Source organism: Symsagittifera roscoffensis, chromosome 5 (assembly GCF_963678635.1).
Source record: "Symsagittifera roscoffensis chromosome 5, txSymRosc1.1, whole genome shotgun sequence".
Classification (NCBI taxonomy): Eukaryota; Metazoa; Xenacoelomorpha; order Acoela; family Convolutidae; genus Symsagittifera; species Symsagittifera roscoffensis.
This window is the reverse complement of record NC_087066.1, coordinates 36,692,451-36,707,579: the sequence shown is the minus strand read 5'-3', so window position 1 is coordinate 36,707,579 and position 15,129 is coordinate 36,692,451. Positions and strand designations below refer to the sequence as shown.

The window sequence follows — 15,129 nt, the reverse complement described above, 5'->3', positions numbered from 1 at the left end:
ATTAACAAATTAGTTTCAGCGTAATTCTTGATTAATTGAAAAAAGGTAAAATGACCCATTTTTGGGGTAACATTTTGGTTGAGAATTTCGGAGAAAAAATTACACCATATTATTCAAATGAAATTCTAAGCAACTTTTGTTCTCTTCACTTTTTGTCTAATCTTAACCCAATTTGAGAAAAACGTGTTTGAGAATTCAAGTTTTATTCGTTTTTACGGGATAATTTAAATCAGCACTGTATAGCTGTAATCGTGAACTAGAATTTTTCATGAAATAACTTTTCTTAAAATTTAAGAAATTGACCTTGCTTTGGTGTATAAAAGTGATGGGTCTTTGTCAATTTTTGTTCAAGCTCAACTCTTTTTCTTTTTTAAGAGGAAGGCAGACTCCACTATTGAACAATAAAAGTGTACAGGTATCGGTAAACGTGATCGACTTCAAGTTTCGAAAGTGGATTTTAGTTTTCAGATTTTTCAGCGGATTAAAAAGTTTACGTGTTGATCCAGTTTTCTCAAATTGGGTTAAAATTGAGCGAAATTGTTCTTGAAGATCTAAGAGCTTGAAGGAGTTATTTTCTTTAAATTCGAAAGTTGTTGTTTTCTCAAAAACGAGTCAGTCGTGTTTTTCGATTCCCTTGCGTTCATTGACATTTTTCAATCGAAGGTTGGCTATGTCTCGGCTTAAATCAATTTGGATGTATGTTACACCGGCTTAGTTTTGTTATATTGCTTCGTTTCAAGGCCAAAAATAGGTTTTATGCTTTTTTGTGCTTCAGAAGAGGCATGGACGGTTACAAAACGATTTCGTGAACGGTTTTATGAACGATTTCGTTTTCGGTCAATAGGCGTCTGCCCAAGTATTGTCGGCATACTTACCGGTCGGTAATTGATTCTGAATGCTTTTGTGACAAGTAATTTTTTTCGGTTTCAGTCTCATTTTCTATCCTCTATCGTGCAATGAAATGTTTGTGTATCTAAGTGTTGCGAAGCTCCGCTTCGCCTCTGTGTTTGATCGTGGGACAAATGGAAGTTATGTTCCTAAAATGATGTGATGCTTGATTTTTGTATTTGTCAGGCTACGGGATGACGGAATTGAGTCCGACGTCCCACTTCCCCCCTCGAGATGCTGGTCTGAGACATGGCTCAGGTGGCATGACTTTGCCCAACACAGAGTGCATGATAGTGGACACCGAGACAGGCCAGTCACTCTCAGTCGGACAGGACGGTGAAGTTCTTGTCAGGGGACCACAAGTGAGAACAACGATAATGCAATTAAATGATTGACAAGGTGGTTTCGTGAGCGGTTGAGCTGCTCAAACTAATCAAATGCTGTCAAAGGATAAAATAGCAAAAAAAGATAGTCGAGAGGCGGAACTATTTTCCGGTTGACAGAACAACCGAGCTTCTGGTCGCAAGGTCACATAATTCATGAATTGGTTGACCGGCAAATAAATAAATAAGATTTTCGATTCGCATTTCTTAGCGTTTTGCTAGCGTAGTTTTACACTACCAGTCTACTTTTTTCCAACGCAAGTCAAGCAGTTCTTGTAAAGTTTTATGCAAGGTGTATCGAAACAATAGTCTTTGAGGGATATTTAGAGTCAATGAATGCAGCGAAGGCATTTATTTAGGGCTTGTCTTTTTGGCTCTTTTTTATTGCAGGTGGGGGAAAGCAAGTAGAACCTTCTTCAGGAAAAAGTCTTAACGGAGTGTAGTTAGTCAATTACAAGATTATCTGTTTTTTTTTTTATAAGTTTAGGAATTTTTTGGTCGAAACCTCTGTTTGTGCGATCATTTCCCTTCGCTAGTAATGCAAATCAGTTATCGGAGTTTTGCTTTAACTGCAATGATTTAAATATTGCAGTTCTTTGGTGAGTTTTATAAGCCGAGGATATTTACTGCAGTTCTGGTAATTTTTTTGGAAATTTTTTAGCCGGAGATGTTATTCCGGAGCAGCGAAATTAAATTTATTTATTATTTTCTATTTCGTCGTACAGGAAAGCAATGAATGTAGAAATCTGTTTTGAATGAACCAAAAGTCTTTTGTTATCTGATTGCCACCGTTTGACAAGAAACCCAATAAATTCCACTGATTTTAAATGATTGGAGCGATTTGAATTATTTCATTCGAAGTTGTGGCAGGCATGTTTCCAGTTTTTTTGTGAAGGTAAATATTAAGTGGTGCTCAAAATTCATTCCAAATTGGTGTGAGGAAAGTTTTTGGGCTAACTGATGCATTACAAGTTCTAAATATATTTAAAAACGAATCGAAAAAAAATGATTGTTAAAAGGCTGTCTTTTTGTTTTTTGAAGTTTTCTTTGCATGCATAGCTATGTTTTCTTTTGTAGTTTTTGGAGTAGCTCGTGTTTGCGGATTGCAGCTTTGCCTGTGTTGGCTATTCGATAATTTTTAGGTAATGAAGGGCTACTTGAACAATGAGAAGGCTACAGCAGAAACTATCAAGAAGGACGGCTGGCTCTGCACCGGTGATATCGGACACTTGGACGAGGATGGTCATCTTTTCATCACGGACCGTTTGAAGGAGCTCATCAAATGCAAAGGATTTCAGGTAACTCAACCAGATTTTACATAACTTGAACAATGAGCATCTTGAACGTTCTTTAATATCTAACATATTAAAATACATAGTCTGGTTTGAATTGAATTGAAAACGAAACTAAAACCTAAATTCATTTGCTAAAATTTAACGCAATTTGCAAAAGGTCAAATGGCACGAAAAGGTTGGATTGACTTTTGTTTCAATTCTAGTCATCATTTACTAGTTTCAATTCTTAAAAAACCATTTGATCCAGTTCTCAAATTAGGTCCGTTTTATCAAAATTTTTTGGTATTGAATCCGTTGACGTTTCACCAACTCTGTTGGCTTTGATTCCATCGTCTCTCACGAATAGTTTGATAATTCATGTCTTCTAAGATTTCTAAGAAATTGACGTAGTTTTATTATCGAACGTGAGCACTTTCCAGACCAGACACCATCCCACTTGGCCTGGAGGTTATACAGTGACCTTTGCATCCTATGGTCTGAGGTTTGGGTACTGGCCGGCCTGACCTTGTTTTTTTTTCAGTGTCTGAATTGAAAACTTTCCGGTAAAATTTGAATAGGCGGACTATAGTTTGTCGGCTGATGTTTTGCCGACTTAGTTGACACACCACGGATTTTTTTGCGCTCATTGTAGTCTCAAGTGACCTGTAGTTTGTAAAATTATTACCCTGACAGGTATATTTTTCCCTTTGAATTTTTTTGTCGCTTAGAAATTTTGTTCGGCCTAAATGATTCCGGCTTATGATTTATCTGTGTAGTGAATTTTTTTTCTATCGGGTTGGGGGCAAAAATGATTTTTTGTATACACTTGCGAGTAGCAAGCGTTATCAAATCGGAATGTAGACTTTATTTGGGTTAACAACTAGTTTAAAAAAATCATTCGAACCACTTCTCAACTTCAGCTGACATCAATGCAGCTGGCATGCTCAATTTCATGAAAACTCAGATGTAACTGACTTGCTAAATTTCATGAAAATTCAAATTTAACTTCTGGGTGGGTTTTAGTTAAAACCCATCCTGTAGGTTGTCTTGATTGGCTAGGTTGCCTAGAATTCCTCCTTGATAAACCAATTTTAAAAAAAATGTATCCATAGAAAGATCGCCTATACCCTTGTGTGCCTGCATACTACCCTGATCTCTTTTTGCTTAATCGATTTGTCTACAGCATTCGAAAAAGTGTGAGGGGAATAATTGACCAATATTTTTAATTTTTTTTCGTTTTCTCTCCATTAGCAGCGCTCCATTTTTCGTTAAGCTCCACTCCATTAGCAGCTGCGCCCAAATTTTTTTACACTTAAGTTTATGGCCCTCGGCATAGTCAAATTTCTGATTTTTTTTTCACCGTTTTTTTGAATATTTTTGACTTTCCTCAAAAATTAACCTCTCAAACCTTATGTTGCGGATTCAATGGTGATAACTGATATTGGGAAGCTCCCTTGAATTAGCGGCCGCTCACAAATTTTTTAAAGCGTAAAGTTTTTGTCCTCAGAAAAGTCAGTTCATGATTTTTGAGCGTTTTTTTTCTAGTTTTTATGAGTTGTAACGAAAAAAAGCCTCCCATCTCTTGGATTTTGAGTTCAATCCACAGAACGGGTTGTGGGAAGCTATTTTGCATAACCGTCTTCTTCCATCTTTTTTCTGACACAAAATATTATGGTCTTTGGCAGTTTTTTTGGAAAATGTTTGACAGTTTTTCGAAATTTTTTACTTTTCTCGAGAGCTAACCTGCCAAAACTGTATTTATGGCTTCAATCGAAAGTAAAAATTTGGTGGATAAGCGGCTACGTTCAAATTGTAAAGCAAAAAGCTATGATTCTCAGAAACGTCAACTTTCTGATTTGTTGACCGTTTATTGGACTTTTCTCGATAACTATCCTGCGAAATCTGATATCAAAGGTTTAATCGACAAAACAGGTTGTTGGAAGCTTACCTTTATAATTTGCTACAGCAAGTTTCGTTTAGAAAGAATTTATTGCCTTCAAACAAGTGAAACTTTTGAAACTTGATCGTTTTTTAGGCTTTTTTTAAATTTTACTCGAAAATTATGATTAGGTTAAGAAAACAATTAGGTTTAGTGCTTAATCGAGAAACTCGATTTTGGCAATCTTCGCTGCATTAGGAGCCACGACCTGCTTTGAGCAGAACAAAGATACGGATTACGGAAAGTCAAGTTTTTGATATTTGAACGTTTTTTAGAAACTTTTTGAACGTTCTTAGAAACAACCCTAACAAGTCTGAGGTGAAAAGTTCAATCGAGAGAAGCGATTGCGCATTTTTTTTCCTGCAAAGCGGCTGCTCCTTAACTTTTTGTTAGAAAAATGTTATGTTTTTGGACCAGAAACTAAATGTAAGAGAAAAATCCAAAATCTAAAATTTGTTCATTCTACTTGATTTAGTCGACAAATAATTAAGGTTTTGGGCTAAGTCCAATTTATGAAATCACCCATTCCGTCCTGAATCAGTATAGCAAAATAGGAAACACGTACCTCCAGCTTTAGCTGGGCTCTAGGTGTCTTTCATTTTGGTTCACCTAGTTTATTTCAACTGGTGATTTTTTTTTTGGAAAAAATCTTGAAATGCTCTAATAACTACCACATACATAGTCATGCATTTATGAATGCACTTAGGTATGTATGAACTTTTTGAATTCAATTTAAATTCAAATTGTCTGAATTGTTTTCGCCCGAATTGCTATGCGCCGAAAAATAAAACATGCTCAGGGGGGAGGTCCAAAAATTTTAAACTTGTTCCTAAGTCGAAAAGGGGGAACTGTTAAGTACATCCGAACCGTAGAGCATGAATTGTTTATAAAGCTATCAAAAATTTTAGGTAGGAATTAATTTTGAAAATGCAAAAATTGAACTATTAGCAAATCGGATAAAAAACGAGCCAGTCTGGAAGACCACGTGAAAATATGTGGTTCTAATACTTTTAACAATTTTTCAAAAACTTGGCCCATTAACTGACACATTGAAAACCACGTTTTAATAATCGTCGTTCTGTTTTTCCCTGAGATAGATTTAAATCAGCAGCGAAAATTAAACGTGGTGAGTCATGCTATTTGTTCCAAAAGGAACTCAATTCAAATACAAGAAAATGTTTGAATATACTGCCTCAGGGAGTTTTTCAGCCTCCCAGTAGAGATAAAGTGAGTCAACACCTTTAATTCTCTCTGACGTAATTTACCGGAATAGGTTGAATCTTGGTGAAATTAAGACCTTGCAAAACTGACATCCTGGTGTCATTCTGTAACCTGTACCCGCAGCTGGCCCAGCCTTGAACGCGAATGCGGAGGCAAATCAAGTGCAGATGTTTCTTCTTTCTGTTACGATCCCTGGGGGTCCTATATTTTGGGACTTCGGCAACGCTTACTCCACTCCGTGGGATGCTTATTTCTTATATGTCTGGCGATGTTCGCGGAGCTTTGCTCCATGCCACAGATGTCACAGTTGACGCGATTTTCAGGCTCTGGTTTCTGTCTTTTCCAAACACGCACGTTCGTCCTTGGCTCTATCTCTTTGAATACTCGCTGACAACCGGAACAGGCGAACGCCGAGTGCTGTTTTTGGTGTGTTTTCCTTTCGTGTTGTGTCCTGCCTGGCTTGTTGGCACAAATCCTGTCACAACCTTCCCACTGACACCTGAAACCTTGTTTTCTGTATTCAGTCGCAAATTGGGATCTCTTTGGCTTCGGGTCTCTTCCTATCAGCGCCTTCCACCTCTTCCGATCCCGCGCCAGGTTCTTCCGGTTTCACTGACGAGCCTGCGCCAGTATGCAATGGTTCCATTTCGGAGGCAACCTTTGTGTGTAGGTTCTCGATTCCAGTGGTCAAGGACTGTACGCTTCACGATCCTGGAGTTGGGCATGCGCAACCGTGACCGATTCGCTCTAGTGCTTTTTTCTCCATTTTGCACCGCACCGATACAATACCCGGTTCTGTCCTTATCTGGTAGCTATTCGTGTTGGTCTCCTGCATACGTTGCAAGGCGAGTCCGCGCCCCCCCCCCCCATTCCAGATAAACCTGTATGCTTTGTCAACCACACTCTGCAGTTTGTTCATATCTGTGGTTGACTACGGCCGTGCTGCTGAGTCAAACAGCATTTTCGCTTGCACTATCAGCGCTTTGGTCTTTTTCGACGGCGTTGATTTCCACAGCCAGCGCTTTACTTTGAACCAGGGTCAGAGGCCTCGTTTGACTCAAGCGGCTCTATCGTCTTGTTTTCCGATCCTTGTCCCCAGCATTCGGGTTTAATTGGCAGTTTCAGTGGCAAAGCATATGTTCTCCTCTTTTCCGTCATGGCATTTCTCTTCAAACTGTGCTAATGCCAGTTTGACCGCAGTTTTCCTATTTTTCAAATCGGTGTTCCATCCCACTAGGTTTGAGTCCTCCGTTAATAGCGAATCAGTGATGTAGAAATTTTGTTGCGTGCTGCTTCTTGTTCCCTTTCTTGTGTCTTTTGGTGGCAAGTTGCTGCCTGGCCGCCAACTCCATTCCAGCCCGCATTCTTCACCATTTGCCGCTGAAATTTCCTCTCTGTTCCTCTGGGCAATTCTGATTGCTTGCGTGTGGTAGATAGATATTGTATAAGATAGGGGACTTCGCACAACCTTCCATTAGTCCCTGTTGTGGTAGCCACTTCTGGCTAAGCCCCTTTCGGCCTTTCACCTTATAACAAGTGCCTTCATGAAGGTCTCGGATGATTGCCATTACTTTGGGTGTTATCCCAAGTCGTTCCAAGTTCCTCCATAAGAGCGGTATGTTGGTTCTTGCGTAGGCCTTTGTTATGTCTAAGAGAGTGGCCGCGGGGCGTCTCTCATCTGTGGTTTGTTGGCATCCCAAAACCCTTCTTGTCTCCTCGTCCACTCGTAGGATGGTTTGGGTCGCAGCTGCTGTTGAGCGTCCGCTGCGGAACCCATTTTGGTTTTCATCCATTGCGCCAATCTCTTCCGCCCATCTTCTTAATCTCGTAGCAAAAATCCTTGCCTTCATCTGGCTAGCTAACAGGAGGAGACAGACACCGCGGTAATTGTTCAGGCAGTCTTTCGCCCCTTTCTTATACAGGGGAATCATCCGTCCTTCTTAGCATTCAATTGGCCATTTTGCCGGGTCCATTTCCAGGAGATTCATGACGCAAATATAAATGACGCTCTTGGCATTATTGCTGAGACTCTTAATTCCTTCCATGCGGATTCCATCATTCCCTGGGGCACCTCTGTTGATTCTTTCAATCTCTTCGTTGAACTCGGTCGGAGTAATTTCCTCTTCCAAGCGCTTTGCCGCACTCTTTGCTGCCTCGTCGGTTCTTACTTGGGTTTCCACTGCTGCGGCTTCAATTTCCTTCTGGGGACACTTCGTATCTGTGCTTGGACACTTCCATGAAGTGTGAGCGGAATTCATCAGGGCTTGAGCGGAATCCTCAATGGTTTGTGTGTCCCTGGCCCCGATCCTTCCTAAAGTCTGATACAGTTTCTGCGTGTCGCAGGAACTCTCAGCATCTTTTGCCTCTTCCACCACTATTAGCCACCAATCCTCTTCCCAGCTTTTATCCCTCTTGAATTGCCTCCTGGCACTCTTCCGGGCCTCTCCCCACTGTCTGATCGTAGCCTCGCAGTTGGACTCCTCCATCTTCCGCGTCAGCTTGCAGATGCGCCTCTTGTGTGTCTCGAGTTCGTCGATCCAAGGACTCAATCCCAGCTTTTGTCTTGTGCCACATATTTCTTTGGCTGTGCTAGACACAAAAGCTGTCAGTCTTCCAATCAACTTCGCCCTGTTGGTTGTGTAGTTTCTGGTCAACCTTGGATTCATACTGATTCCTCGGTCCAGGTTCCCTGAGCATGTCCCAGTTTATAACAGCCCGCGGTTTGGTTTTCCTGGTACTCTCTACACCCTTTTGCAGATTACACAAAAGGCTTTGAGGCTCATGATCCGACAGGTTGCGCCTCGTGTTGACTGTGTGCACACCCCTGACGATGCAGCTTCTCTGCGGTTGTTTCATGGCAAACCCATCTATTTCGTGCCATGACTTGTATGCCGGATTTCTCCAGGTGCCTCGGTTGCTGTGCCGGAAAAAGCTGTTAACCCAACATAACTGATGCTCATGACATTAATCTTAATCGGTCAGGTCTCTCCCCGCTGCATTTGTCTTTCCAAGGCCGAAATAGCTCGCCGCTTCAATGGCCCGCCGATAAGATTTTTATCGGCTTAGAGTGACCTAATTTCGATTCGTTTCACTTCTCATTCGTCTCACTTCTGAATCGCACAAAATGATAAAAACCTTAATAGAAATTCTGCTTCAAGTTTTTCATGACAACTGCTTTTTTCAGCTTTTTTGTGCTTTTTTTCCTTTTCTTTCGGCGTGATAGGGTTTGGCCTATATCGTATCGGTTTAATGGCCATATTGCGTCTTTCGACGAGCGGAAAAAGCTTATGTGTGCGTGTCTGTGTTTTGAGGTTGAGGGAGAGTCTTGTTTATTATTTTCGGCTTAAAGGGTTTCTGCCAAGGTTTTTTTCGGCTTTGTTACAATTTGGTAAATTTTCTTCGATGCGTGTTTTTTTATTTGAAAACTAGCCTTGATTTGTTATTGATCTAGGTTTTTTGATATTTTCTAATTTTTTATACTTTTTTTCTGACTTGTTTTATTTCGCAAGTGGTGCGAAGCTCAGCTTCGCCTCTGTGTTAAGTTTTATGATTTCGATTTTTTAAATTCAGTTTCTAAATATAAGGCAGCTCTCAGCAAAATCAAACGTGCGAAGGGCGCTTTGAATGTGGAAATGACTTGAGTTCAAAAATTGATTTAAATTAAAGATTTATAGCAGATTTTAAAATTTGCCTAATGTTTTCTGAAATTGTGTTAGTTTCATCCAAAACTTGTCAACTAAAGGATTTTTGAAAGCCTAAGAGCGTGTTATTTTTTTTTAATTTTTGAAATTTCAGGAAGCAGAAAAAAGTCTGATCTTTTCCTGAGCTCGTTAACACTTGTTGGCCAAATAACACCTGTTGGTTAGTTTCTCGAATATTATGAGCATTTTTCACTGTTAGTGCATGTGTTTGCGAAACGCAGCTTCACTTTAATAGAAAACTTGAATCATATGTGATTGAATTCAAAGTTGACATTATCAGGTACCGCCAGCTCAACTAGAGAGTATTTTATTGACTCATCCTGCAATCCAGGAATGCGCAGTGGTTGGCAAACCAGACGACAGGGCAGGGGAACTGCCTAAGGCATATGTGATGCTACGACAAGGTCACGTGACCAGTGCCCTCGAGATCCAACAGTATCTTGCGGAAAAGGTGGCGCCATATAAGAGGCTCTCGGGTGGAGTCGAGTTCGTCTCTGAGATTCCAAAGACAGCCAGTGGAAAGATCCTGAGACGAGTGCTGAAACAAAAGGAACTTGAGGCTAGCAAGACTAAATAACACGACAAGAAATTCAATATGAATGAACGATAAATCATGAAATTATTGTTTTCATATTCACTCGCATTAATATTTAATTAAAGCTAATTAAGAGTAATGAACGTAGTGAGAACTCTTATGTAGGTCTAGCTGTTTTTTTTTGTTTTATTTTTCAGAAAGAAGTCTTAAAATTTGTTCACGCTCGATTTTCATTTTTCTCGGTTTGTCTTGTGATTTCTTTTTAAGTTCAGTGCATTAAAAGGAAGGCAAACACCACTATCGAACAGCAAAATTGTAAAGGTCGCCAAAAACGTGATTGGCTTCTAGTTTCGAAAGTCGAATTTAATTTTCAAGATTTTCCAGCGAAGTAAAAAAGTTATAATGGTTCAGTTTTTTCAAATTAGTTTATTTAGGTTATTCTCAATAATGAATTGATCTAAGCCATCAACGTTTTTTAAGGCTATCTATTTTTTTTCTTTTAAATCAGAAAGCTGAGACTTTTTTTGTTTTTCGTTTATTGACTCTTTCCCAGCTGTCTGTTCGCTAGGTGCTTTGTACTTTTCTCCAGGCGAAAGTTTGGAAAGTCAATGCACAATGGAAAGACATTTATTCCGGTCCTCTGTTTTTTGTGCGTTTTTAGGAACCTTTTCAAGCTTATTTTAGGAGTGATGAGCGTGGTGAATAGTCTTATATAGGTCTTGGTGATTTTTTAAACATTTTTCTTGGTTTGAATTTTGATTTGGTTTCAAGTTCATTTAGTTTCTCAAGTTGAAAAGAAGTCAAACTTCACAATCGAACAGAAAAATGTAAGGCCACGAAAAACGTGATTGACTTCTAGTTTGGAACGTGAATTTAACTTGCAGATTTCCCAGCTGAATAAAAAAATATCTAGTGATCCATTTTTCTCAATTGGGTTAATTTTATCAAAGAATTGTCAATCGTAAACTGTTCAAAGAGCTTTAAGTAAGGCCATTTATTCAGGCTCTTATATAGGTCGCGATGACTTTATTTTTCTTTTTTTTTTTCAGAAGAAGTCTTAAAACTTGTTCAGATTCAAATTTTTCTTTATCGGCGGTTTGACTTCTGATTCCTTGTTAAGTTCAGTTCAATTCCTTTGTTAAAACGACGGCAAACTCCATTATCGAACAGCAAAAGTTCAAAAGGAAAAAGTGATCGACTGGTAGTTTCGAAAGTCGAATTTAATTATCAGATTTACCAGTAAAAAATTTTTACCTCTTTATCCAGTTTTCTCAAATTGGTTTGACCTTGGTTTTGAAAAAAATTGGTTATGAAAATTGTTGATAATTGCTATGGATTAGTGTATTTCATTTCATTAAGTTTGATTTTTAATTCCGTTTTGAGTTCAAATGCTAAAAGGAAGGCAAGTAATGGAAAATGTGAGAAAAAAAACGTGAACGTCTGTTGGCTGTGTTCTCTTGATCCAGGATTCTCCAATTTGGTTAGAATTATCGAAGAATGGTAAATAATCAAAGTCTTCAGTTGATATAATCAGCTAGCGTTCCAGAGTTGAAGAAGTTGAGCAGTATTTGTTTTCCTTGTTCTTCAAGTTGACTGTTTATCTCTAGTTTGCAGACTGCAAAATTGTATAAATTTTTTTTATATCAAGTCTTTTCTATCCTTAAGTGATATTGAAAATCACCATGGTGATACGGAAGGGTATTGCAATCAGGTGATGGAATTTTTTCCCGTAAATAACTTGTTTCACTGGATGTTTCAAACTGTGGCGATCTCCATCTCTACTTTCGTCAACGAGAAGACAGTTGAGTGTTTGCGCATGTCTGCATTTTAAATGACCACTCTATTCTAATTTTTTGTTGGTTGTAGATTAACCTATCCCAATTTTAGTATCACTTTTTAAGACTTTTGTATAGTAATTTTTCGCGGTTTAATTTATGATTTCGTTTTAAGTTCTGTTCATTTCCTATGTTAAAATGAAGGAAACTCCGCTATCAAACAGCAAAGTTGTAAAGGTCACAAAAAACTTGATCGACTGTTTCGAATTCGATTTTTTTTGACTTCCCAGCGAATTTTAAAAAAATATTTATTGGGATCAAATTCAGTTAATTTTAGCAAAAATGTCAATCATAAAGTGTTCATGAAATTCAAAGGGCTTTAAGGCCATCTAATGTGTTCTTTGAAATTTTGAAACAGAGATTTTTTTTGTTTTTCGTTCATTGACTATTTTACAACTGTATGTTGGCTATTTTTTTATTTTGATTTTTCTTTGTTCGGCTTTAAACGTTCCTACTCTTAATATATCGGTTTTTGGACATTTGGACTGTTTTTGTAAGATATTTTGACTTTTTTGTTAGACTTTTTCACAGTGAAGTGTGACTGGACTTTTTGACTGTTTTTGTCAGCCTCTTTTTGAGTCATTTGCAAAGTGTTTTTTCAACGCTTGTCATATTTTTGTCGGTTAGTTTATCATGCTACGTATGGTGGTTATGGCAAGTAGTGCGATGGTTCGCTTCGCCTATTTTTCTATTGTTCCTAAAGGTGCAGGTAATTCAGTTTTAATGTATCGGTTTTTTGCAAGTCTTATAATTTAATGCGATTTAGTTCTATTTATTTTCTTTTTCTTTGAGACATCGATTAACTTTCCGCAAAAAGTTTTGTTCTGCTTATCTCTAAAAATTGGTACCAATGGAGAGACCGGCATCTCTCCTACGTGCTCGTATACTCCGCTAGTTTCTTTTAGCCTTACACTACGCTCAACGGCCTTTTTTTAGCCGTAGATGAAAAGTTAAAGCCTTTTTGCGATTATTTGATATTGACCTTCTGACCGTTTTTGTGAAAGTTTTGGTTTTCCTCGAAAACTTCCCTCCCAAATCTTGGATTAATGGTTCTACCGAAATTTTTTCACGTCCAAGCGGTTGTGCCCTAATTTTGTCGAAAAAGTTAGGGACAATTTTTGACTGTAGTTGTCTGTTTTCCATCTTTTTTAAACCCGGAGCGCTATGAGGCCTTGTTACAAATTATTCATAATCATTTCATCATATTTCATCGCACGTCCCGTTATCGATCATTGCGTTTTACCTTCGAGTCATAACAAGCTTTAGCTGTGCGATTAGTGGATTAAGTCTTGAGCATGAAGCCGGTTGTTTGCGTCCTGCATTTTTCTGTGAGATTAGTAGATTAAGTCATGAGCATGAAACCGGTTGCTAGCGTCTTGCCGTTTGAAAAATTATTTTCAATACACGGACAAGTAACTATTCTCTGTAAACATCTAGAGAAGCGTTAAAATCTGGAGAAAAAAATCAAAACCGAGTTCCCACTTACCCCTAATTTTTACAATTTGCCGATTCATAACCTAATCAGCTGGCTGTGCTTTGTTTTGAGCGCGACAGCTAAGGTAAAGATCCATTACGACTTTTGCTTTCCTTTTCCCATCTCATTACATCCGCTTACCCAACCTGCGGCTAATCTACTTGAATTTATCAATCACTCAACGAAATTGAACGCAGTGTTTGGACAGAAATTGGATATTATGGAAAGATGGATTGGATTCTACAAGAAAGAACCAATATTTTCAGAAAAAAAGCTCGCTCTGTCAAGAAAGTCATGTTCCTCAATTGAATAGCGCAAAAAACCTGATTTAGAAAGCGCAAAGAGCACCGTATTTGTAACACGAAAAAGCAGTCGTAATATGCCTTTAAGCTGTATGCACCATTATTTTATACCACATATTTCTTTTAAGCTGTAGATAGCAATTCTAACTTTAATCTTTTAAAATGGTTGGTTGTAAGATAGAAGGCAGAATCAACGCTAAAACAAACCAAAAAAAGTGTAGTAGTAATGATTGGGATAACTCGAGGTTTTGTTGTTACTTATTTCAGATAAGATGGGACGCCGCCCAGCCCGTTGCTACCGCTATTGTAAAAATAAGCCCTATCCGAAGTCTCGTTTCTGTCGAGGTGTACCTGACCCCAAGATCAGAATCTACGACATCGGACGCAAGAGGGCAGGAGTTGATGAATTTCCATGCTGTGTGCATCTGATCTCGAATGAGTTGGAACAGCTGTCAGGCGAGGCGTTGGAAGCCGCTCGAATTTGTGCCAACAAGTACATGGTTAAAAACTGTGGCAAAGACGCTTTCCACATGCGAGTTAGAGTGCACCCTTTCCACGTCGTCAGGATAAATAAAATGTTGAGTTGTGCTGGCGCTGATCGGCTGCAAACTGGGATGCGAGGAGCATTCGGCAAACCGCAAGGAACTGTTGCCAGAGTTCGCATTGGTCAGCCGATTTTGTCAATGAGAGTTAAAGATAATCAGAAGGCTTCAGCTATAGAAGCCCTGAGGCGAGCAAAGTTCAAGTTCCCTGGACGACAGAAGATTCTTATTTCATCCAAGTGGGGATTCACTAAATGGGAGAGAGACGAGTACCCCCAGATGCGGCAAGATGGCATCCTGAAGGCCGATGGGTCCGGGGTTCAGTACAGCCGAAAGATGTTCAGAGCTGCTCAGCATTCCATCAAGCTGGCAGCAGCTGCTGAAAACGCCGCTGAGTAGCAAGTACACTGATCTGCGCCTCTCTGAAATTGTGATTTTCCTTGTCATCTCATAAGTTCAACTTTTCATCTCCTTGACTGCTTGAATTTACTGACGTTTTAATAAATTCACAATTTCACTTTCAACATTCTTTTTGATGGACAGCTAGAACAAATGGGGTTGCATCAAAATGCAAGCTAGATTAAGGTTGCATCTTTGTAAGTTCAAAAAAAATGAAATAATTGAAAAACTATTTGAAAAAAAAATCTATTGTATATTTAAATGCGGGCTTTACTATTTCGCCATGTTTAAGCTTTTTCAACGTATTATTTTTACATGTTTAACGAAAGAATTTCTGCACGTTTAAGCTATATCGTATATTTTTTTCGACTTTTAATTTTAAAATTTTGTTCATTTCACACCCAAAAGGAGTTTAAATTAAAACACCCAAAAGTGTGATGAGGTCAGGGCTGTGTCATTTATGAATGATCAAATCTTTTAAGTTTACAAGATACGGCGATTTTTTGTGATTTTTCAGAAAACTCAAATTAAAGTAATTCACAAAATTTGAAATTCCCATCCCTGTAGTACTCTCAGTACTCTCAAGGATTGGAATTCTTGCCTCCAAATCCGACTGCTCAAATCCTTGTAGTTTTC

General features: G+C 38.7%; 3 protein-coding genes across 3 annotated transcripts in view; all 3 read left to right on the top strand.

Annotated features, from left to right (window-relative positions):
- LOC134847013 (uncharacterized) overlaps positions 1 to 10,071 on the top strand; it is a 29,227-nt gene extending 19,156 nt beyond the window's left edge. The window contains exons 6-8 of the mRNA XM_063864495.1: positions 1,075 to 1,250; positions 2,414 to 2,569; positions 9,687 to 10,071. Coding sequence (XP_063720565.1) covers positions 1,075 to 1,250; positions 2,414 to 2,569; positions 9,687 to 9,983 — 629 coding nt within the window. The 3' untranslated portion in view covers positions 9,984 to 10,071. The remainder of the gene's footprint in view (positions 1 to 1,074; positions 1,251 to 2,413; positions 2,570 to 9,686) is intronic.
- Positions 1 to 15,129, top strand: part of LOC134847014 (fatty acyl-CoA reductase 2-like) — a 116,606-nt gene that overhangs the window by 55,468 nt on the left and 46,009 nt on the right. The gene's annotated exons all lie outside the window — the stretch shown is intronic.
- LOC134845670 (large ribosomal subunit protein uL16-like) lies at positions 13,816 to 14,618 on the top strand. The gene has a single exon (XM_063862706.1). It carries the CDS (start codon positions 13,825 to 13,827, stop codon positions 14,491 to 14,493), a length of 669 nt encoding a protein of 222 aa, XP_063718776.1. The 5' UTR covers positions 13,816 to 13,824; the 3' UTR covers positions 14,494 to 14,618.

Excerpts from the sequence above, each read along its gene's own strand:
- LOC134845670 (XM_063862706.1), top strand. The coding sequence starts at position 13,825 with ATGGGACGCCGCCCAGCCCGTTGCTACCGCTATTGTAAAAATAAGCCC.